We start from the raw sequence: 8,089 nt of genomic DNA on the forward strand, positions 1-8,089 counted from the left end.
GGAAGGGAGGGATCAGATTTCAGCTGGAAGGGAAGGAGCTGACAGGAAGGCGCTGTGCAGAGCCTCCCCCCCCCCCCCCATCCCCCCTCAGTTACTGACAGAGGAACCATTTACAAAAGGCCGATTCTCTTGGGAGTGGAGAGGCAGGAACGCAGCGTCTGTGAGTAATTTCCTGCTCAATATGGCTGCTCTGACTCACACAATTCCCCTGGGGTCACTGCGGGACTGCAGCTTGCTTGCTCGTTCTAGCTTTCTCTTCTCCCTTTGTGGCTAGAATGAGCTAATTTTTTTCTGTCTTCTCGACCCCATTCCTTTTTCCCCTCATCTGTCTTCCTTTCCAGAGTTACAGAGACTCCTTCCAAAGGGCTGAAGGGTGGAGGGGGGGTGGGGCAGAGAAAGCATCTTTGGCCTTTCCAGGGAGGGGGCTAGGACCTCTGGGGCCTCAGGGCTCAGGCCTCCCTCTGGCTATGAAAGGGTGCCAGAGAGGCCTTTTGGCTCACCATCCCATGCCCCTAGTAGGGAAGGCTGGCCCAGCAAGCAGAACCTCTGGTTTCCCCACACCCCTTTGCTGGCCTTGGCCGAAGAGCCCTTGCTGAGCAGACTCGTGGAGCTGCAGCTGTGACAGAGGCCAGCAGGGTGCCTCCTGGGTGGTTTCTCACAGGGCTCAGTCCAGAGTGAGACTGGTTCTATAGCTCCAGTGATCCCTGAGCTTCTCAGGGCCTGGAAGTATGCAAGAGAGGGCTGGAGCCTGGCACTACTCCCGTGGGGCAGGGTGCCTGGGGAAGGGGCGGGGCGAGGGGAGGATGGGGTGGAGTCTGATGGAGTGGGGCTCCAGAACAAAGCTCTGAGGGCGAGGACCAGCGCCTGCAGGCTGGGGGCTCCTGGCTGCCTTCCTGGAGGAAGGAGTCTTAGAGAGAGGAGGGGGAAGTCTGGGTGAAGGGACCGGCCCAGGAGAAGCCCAGTGGGGACCTTGGGCTGTGGCCTCACTGCTCAGGGAAGGAGCCTATTGTCCATGCTCCTGAACCTGGGGGTTGAGACAGGTTTTTGCGGGGGGACTTGGGCCAGGGAAGGGAGATGACAGGGTTAAGTAAAATGGCAGCTTTTTCAGCTTTGATCTTGCAGTTTTGTAAGTGTTGCCCTCACTGGGGGAGTGAGAGAGTGGGTCACCAGGCGAGTCCACAGCCATGGGTGAGGGCTTTGTGCTCGTGGGACCCGCACTCATGCCCAATACAGAGAGAGGGCTGAGGGACCCCCATCCCTTCTCCCTGGAACAGCTTTCCACCAGCCCCGCCTCCACACATAGCCTTTTCTGGAACCTTCCACCTACTCGAGGTCCAAGTCAGCTTTCTCACCAGCTCAGCCTCTGCTTTTCAGACTTTTTCTTTTGATGCCTGTGCTCAGGGTCCCGTCCCCCAGCATCAGCCGGGGAGGGGGCAGTGTGGAGGGGATTGTGAACTGCCTGTTAATAAATACAGATGTGCTGGCCTTGTGCTGTCTGAGGGGTGCACTCAGGCGCACGCGCTTCCTCGTCTCAGTGCTGGTTTCTGAGATCATGGAGGCTCCACTGGGCCTGCTGCAGGATTTCTTCCAAGAGGAGGGACTGGGACCGTACGGTCCTTGCTCCTGCCTGTCTCTCGCTGCTGGGGTTGCCATCCCTTCTCCACTCGGCTGCCAGGTCAGGCTGGCTTTCTAAAGACGTTCCTCCCGCATCTGCTGCAGGTGACCCGTGTTTTTCCCCTCTTTTCCTTCTTCCCTCCGCCTCCCATGAAGAAGGCAGTCAGGTGCTTGGGCTTGGTCCAGGCCCTCTCCCAAACCGACCCTTCCCTAGGCTCTTCCTGCTCTCCCTGTGGCAGGCCAAGAGAGACCCTGTCTCTGGCACATGTGTGTATGCGTGCACGTGGGCATATGCACACATGCGCCTGCCTGCACGACTGCCACCCCATAGGTGCCTGCTGCCACCTGGTCTTCGTGAGAGTGTGTGTGCGTGTGTCTGTATGTACGTCTGTGTGTTTACATGTGTATGTATGTGCTTACATGTGTGTGTGTACACATGTGTGTGCTGGAGCAGCCTTGCTGCAGGGAGCAGGTGGTAGGCTCCAGGGCCCACATCTCCAGCTTGTGAACTCTTCTTTTCCAGATGAAGACAGGCCCCTTTGCAGAACACTCCAACCAGCTGTGGAACATCAGCGCTGTCCCCTCCTGGTCCAAAGTGAACCAGGGTCTCATCCGCATGTATAAGGCCGAGGTGAGTGGGGACTGGCTGGCACTCTCGGTTCTGGGCGCCCTCACCCCCACCCCACTGTTCTGCTCTCTGTCCAGCTCTGAGTTGTGGGCCAGCCCCTTCTGACACCTGAGGCCTGTGAATCTCTGTCTTTGGGATGGGCAGCCAGAAAAGCCCTGTGACTGAGGCCAGACCCTGCTGCTCCTGGGTCTCTGTTCCCACTTGTCAAATGGCTGGAGGCACTTCTCAGCTCTGTCCTGTGGGGACGCGATAAAGGAAACAGGCTTGGGAAAAGGCTCTATCCTTTGGAGACGTCATCCAAAATGATGTTTCTCCCACCTTGGTGTGTCTGATAGCTGGGCAGGTGGGAGGTCTTGTGGGGAGGCCCAGGGCTACATTTTTAATAACTGCTTCTGGGGTCCTCCCTGCTCTCCAGTCAGAGCAGCAGGGAGAGGTGTGGGCCTCCGGAGGTCCCCCTGCTGGGGGGCGGCCACCCCCTTTCCTGCCCCCTCTGCTCGTCCTCCTTGGCAACCTTCTCCCCTCCAAGGACGTGACTTTTTCTCTGGCAAGTAGGGAGGAGACATTTCTTCCCACCCTGTTCTTTACTCTAGCTCTTCCACATCTTAGGCAGACCAGTCCTAGAACTGCTTGACCTTGACCCGGGAGGGCCTGGCGTGAAGTCCCTCACCCGGAGCAGTGGGTCCCAAACTCCCCTCTTTTCACCCTTCGGCTGGTGGTCTCAGGTGTTGTTCTGGAGGTGCTTCTCTCTCGACCCTTGGTCATCCCTCTCCAGGGAAGGGGAAGGTTGTCTAGGTGGCCTCCTTACAGCCAGAGCTCACTCAGGGCCGTCAGCAGAGGCAGAGGAGCAGGAAGGGTAGGGTACAGGGCGCTGGGTGTGGCTGGGAGTACCAGCGCTTCCAGTGGCCTGGATCCCTCTGTGCCGCCCTGAAGGGGTTAAAGGTGCTGGGACTGACCAGGCCTGGCCCTCTCCCTCCCTTCCGCCTCCTCCCCCTCCGGTCCTCTTCCTCTGGACTTCACATCCTGTGTTTAGGTTCCAGCCCACATACCTCTCTAATCTGAGAGGAGCCTTTGCTGGGGCTGGGCAGGCTCCATCCGGCCCTCAGCCCTCCACACTGGCCCTCCTGCTGGAGAGTCCCCAGGGCACTGCCCTCTGTGTGTCCTGTTGTTCTCGACCCCTCCCCACCCCAGTCCCACAGTGGATGCTGAAGGGGTCTCCCCGCTGCCGCCCCCTCCAGGCCCTCCCACCCCCCACCTCCCCATAGGCTGGACTCTGGTGCCTTCCCTGCCTAGGATCTTAGATGCTGTCCTTCCTGCAGGCTCTTACTTGAGTGACTAAACTTACCTTGACCTGGGCCCCTAAGGGCGGAACAGGAGGCCCTGCCTCCGGTCCCTACCTTTGTCCAGAGGCAAAAGAACCCTGGCTGGAGGAGCAGGGTAAGACTGCAGCCCTGATGGTGCCGCACAAACAAAGCGGTCGAAGGTGGAACAATTGTCCATGTGTCTCTGGCTGTTGAACACAGGAGGTCAGCGACTGCAAACTGCCCGCAGCTCAGGACCAGACAGAGGGAGCGCTGAGCAGATAACCCAGCGCCCTTCCTGAAACCCAGAAATTGCAGCTCTGGCTGCACGCAGCCTGCCAGCTGCTGTGTGGTGGCCACGCCTTGGTAGGACAACCCTGGGACTCGCTGACTCTTAAGTCTAGGGCCACCGAGTCCCTGTAACCTGCAGCAGCCATTTATAAGTTGCCAGCAGGTCACCCTTAGTCTGTGATCCCTGGGGTTGTGGAGTCGCACACTCTCTGAGCAGAGGAAAGCTAGGAGTGGACTCGTTCTTCCAGATGGGTTCCGGTCCTTAGGGACCTTGGGTCCTTGGGGACCTCCGAGGCCTGCCAGTTCTGAAGTACAGAGGGAGTTTAGCAGAGGCCAGAGCCCGAGACAGAGTTGGCTGCGGGAGGGGAGCTGCCCTGAGTTGCCACGAAGGCCTGTCTGGGCCTGGCGCTTGGGCCCAACTGTCTGCATCTTCAAGCTGCCTGTCTCGGCCTTTCTGAGTGGAAGAACCAGATGCTTCTGGGGCCCTTGTTGGGGTGGGCCTGTCTTTCCTGAGGGCTGGCCCCATGCGGGTGTTCCCTTCAGAAGGGTCTGTCAGGACCGAGGAGCTCCTTCTCTCCCTGACTCACTGGGAGCTGGGAGGGCCGCCCGCTGGAAGGTCTGGACTCAGCTTGGCTGAAGCAGTTGCTCTGTCCAGAGCACAGGTATTGCCGGCACAGGTCACTGCTCTGGAGAAGAGGCGTGGCCTGAGGCGCCTCTGCTGTGACCCTGGCGCTCCACTTCTTTTGCCCCAAGCATCCCTTTGCCTTTAGCCCAGTTCCTCACCTCCCCCTGGCCCTGGGGAAGCTTGTTTGGGGGATCCCTGAGGGCAGAGTGAACAGAACCCCTGCTCCAGTCCCCTAAGCCTCTTGCCTTTATAACTTCTCAGGCCTGAAAGCTAGAAGCAGGTTGACCTTTGACTCTTTCTGGAATTCCAGGGCCCTAGGGGGCCCCCCTTTGACAAACTCCTACCACTTCCTCCATGATCTAAGCACAATGGCAGCTGCCTTTGCCTCTGGCCTGGATTTGCTGCTCTTCCCCGCCAGGGGCCACCCCCAGCTGCCTGCCCCCCACTTTGTCTGCCCCAGGCCCAGGGTCTGACTGTGGCCTGGAGCTCTGCTCCCTCACACAGCTTAGCTCCCCATCCTTCCATCATCAGAGATTTCCCTTCCTGCTCACCTCCAGGCCCTCTTCAGGCTTTGTGGACCATCCCTGACTCTGAGAGACAGACACACACACGCACACGCACACACACACACGCACACGCACGCGCACGCACACACACACACACACACACACACACACCCCCTCCCTCCCACCCCCCCCCCACCCCCATGGCAAAGGCCCCTTCATCTTTGCTGCTGGCTCTTGAGGTCATGGACCCCGGGCCAGCGCTGGCCTTTGTTCCTCTGAGGTAGCAGGAGAAGGGGACAGTAACAGGATGGGACCCTTGCCCTCTCTGAGGCCAAAACCCTGTTCCAGCCCAGCCAGGAGGTGCACATCCTGCCTGCCTGTGCAGCCAGAGGTCTGAGAGGAAGCCCCCTTCCCTTGCATGCACGGGGCTGCTGCCTGTGTGGTGGGCTGACGCGGGGGGTGGGGGTGGGCCCCCTCCTTTCCGGGCCCCTCGTGATGCGGACACGGTGCCTGGGCCAGACGGCAGGCTCTGCTTCTCCCGTCTCCCCTCCTCTGCCGCAGCCCTGGGCCGAGGCCCTGGCCCGACTGGCTTCAGGCAGCCATCCCCCTGCCCATTGCGCTTGTCCTCTGCCCGAGCACTGGGCTGCTGGGAATTGCCCTGTGGTAGGGGGAGTTGAGGGGCTGTCAGCCGGTTCTTTCTGTCTCACTCTGAAGTGCCAGGATGGCTTTTTCAGTCTGGAGAACTGAAAAGTGGGAAAACGGGCCTTGGGCCCATCTTAGCTGGCGTCCCGGTGTATCCCCATGCCTCTTCAGGGCGGGCCCTGGGCAAGGGGTCCCCGTGGTCTGGAGGGTTCTTTTCCCCTCTGGGCCCCAGCTCATCCCTCTGGGCCTAGTGGTGTCACTTGGCTGCCCCTCTTCTTTGCTGCTGCCTTATGGGGTTGAGCTGCCTTCTCCCCCATCTCCTCCCTGTCTCTTACTCTCCTGTCCTTACTAGGGCCTGGCCTGATTGTTGTGGAGTGGGTGGCTTTGGGTGGGAAGGGCTGGTCAGGAACGGGTGGGAAGCTCTGTTCTTCCCCAGAGGCTTGGGGGCTGCTCTGGGACTGGGCCACTTCCTTGGCCCTGGACGGACACCTGCTGCAGCCGCACATGGGAGTCGTCCGGGGGGTCTGTCCGAGGCCTGAGCGGCCAGGCGGGGCTTGGCAGGGCACCACGCAGCTCTCACCTGTCCTCTCCGCCCTTTCTCCTCGCAGTGCCTGGAGAAGTTCCCCGTGATCCAGCACTTCAAGTTCGGGAGCCTCCTGCCCATCCATCCCGTCATGTCGTCATGCTGAGAGCAGCCTGTCCTGGCTGCCGTTCCCGTGCCTGCCCTCCCCAACTCCAGCTGCTGCCCCCTCCCCACCCCCTCCCCTTGTTCTTTCTGTTTGATGAGAGGCTGTTTACTGGGGTGGGTGCTGAGTACGGGGCTGATAGAGGCTCAGGGCATAGGGCTGAAGGACCCAGGTCAGGAGAAGTGACCAAAGTGTGGCCAGTTTCCCGCCTTGCCCTGCGTGGACGGGCAAGGTGAGGGGGCCGGCGCAGGGTCCCGGGGCCCTGCTCCTGCCCTGGCCTCCCTCTCCTTCCATTCAGTCCCATCTGAGCCCAGGCTGACCCGGCCACTGTGGGTGGGGGTAGGTACTCTGCTGTGGCCATTGCTTTCCCTCGCAGGTTGCCTTTCTAGGGGTTGGAGCAGCTGCTTCCCCCGCGGGGTGGGGCAGTTTCCTAAGCCATGTTTGGGTGGGTGTCGGGGGGTCCTGAGGGCTGGAGGCTGAGGCTGGCAGCCAGCCTGGGATGGGGTTGGGAAGGGAGAAGCGTGGACTCTTCTGGCCGGTGACCCTCCCAGCTCTTCCTCATGCTGACCCCCAGCCTGTGGGGGCCCCTGTGTCCAGTGCCTCATCCTTGCTTTTCTGCTCTCTGGCTCCAGGGAACCCTCTGGAGGGCCCGGCAGGGCTTGCTCCCCAGGCTCTCCCTGGCTGGGAGCGGGTGGCAGAAACTCTGGAGGAAAGAGGGTGGGCTGGGGCCGGTTGCCGCCGTGTAGCACCTGGGCTGCTCCCTGCATTCTCCAGCTGCTCCTGCTCCCTCATTGCTGCTGCTTCTGCAAGCCCTTGGCGCTGCTTCCCAGCCCCTCGTCCTGCTGCCTCCCCGGACTTGCCCGGTGGGGCTCCAGGAGGAGCTGTGAGGATGGGCAGGGGCAGGGCTGGTCCGGACTGGGGGCTGCTAGCAACAGCCGGCCACCTCCAGAGTTTTCTTCTGGGGGAGGGCTGCTTCCAGTCCTGACTCTCCGCTGCCCCTCCCCGTATCTGGGCCCACCCATCCTTCTGGGAAGGGGGAGCACCTGAGAAGCACAATCGAGGGGCTTGGCCTTCGCGTCTGGGCCGATGGCCTGGGCAGAGGCTGGGACAGGGGCCGCCAGAGTCACAGAAATAGTTTCCTAGGAGAGGCTCAGCGCCTGCCTCCCCCCAGGGCCCCCACACCACCGCCTTCCTGGCTCCTCCTCCCCTGCGCCCCCAGGGCCTCCCTGGCCTGGCGCCTTCATTGCTGTTCAGATTAAAGCCTCTGTCTTGCACCTGCTGCCTGTGTGAGGCGTGTCTTTATGCCATGCGCTTGTTCCCTCCACACGGCAGTCTGTCCCCTATCAAGTCCCCTTCCCTTGGGCCAAGGAGTCTAGGGCTTGAGCTGTTTCAGCTGAGGCCTGGGGGCCCTGAGTTCAAATCCTGGTTGTCACCACGCCCAGCTGCAAGGTCTTAGGTAAATTACTGATTCTCTCTGATCCTCAGCTTCCTCATCTATAAAATGGGGATACACATAGGGTGATTGTGAGGAGCCAGTGTGGGGTGTGAAGTCCTCAGCACAGGGCCTGGCACACAGCAAACGCTCTGCGGTCACTGTGGCTATTCTGAGCCCCTGGGTCAGCCCTGAACTGGCCTGAGCAGTCATTGGATTGGGCCTGACTGACTGTGAACTGGGCCCCTGAAGTTTTTAAGGGGGTACCCTCTACACACTCTCCACTCCTCATGTCCATGTCTTGCTGGAGTTGGAAGTCTGGGTTGGGCTGCTGTGCCCTAGACTTGGCTTCTGTCTTCAGACGAGC

At 60.8% G+C, this 8,089-nt stretch overlaps 1 protein-coding gene across 1 annotated transcript in view; it reads left to right on the top strand.

Annotated features, from left to right (window-relative positions):
• PTPA (protein phosphatase 2 phosphatase activator) overlaps positions 1-7,569 on the top strand; it is a 31,672-nt gene extending 24,103 nt beyond the window's left edge. The window contains exons 9-10 of the mRNA XM_019970995.2: positions 2,138-2,245; positions 6,213-7,569. Of these exons, the coding sequence (XP_019826554.1) occupies positions 2,138-2,245; positions 6,213-6,293 (189 nt within the window). The 3' untranslated portion in view covers positions 6,294-7,569. The remainder of the gene's footprint in view (positions 1-2,137; positions 2,246-6,212) is intronic.
• Positions 7,570-8,089: the final 520 nt, after the last annotated feature.

This window comes from Bos indicus, chromosome 11 (assembly GCF_029378745.1).
Source record: "Bos indicus isolate NIAB-ARS_2022 breed Sahiwal x Tharparkar chromosome 11, NIAB-ARS_B.indTharparkar_mat_pri_1.0, whole genome shotgun sequence".
NCBI classification, from domain to species: Eukaryota; Metazoa; Chordata; class Mammalia; order Artiodactyla; family Bovidae; genus Bos; species Bos indicus.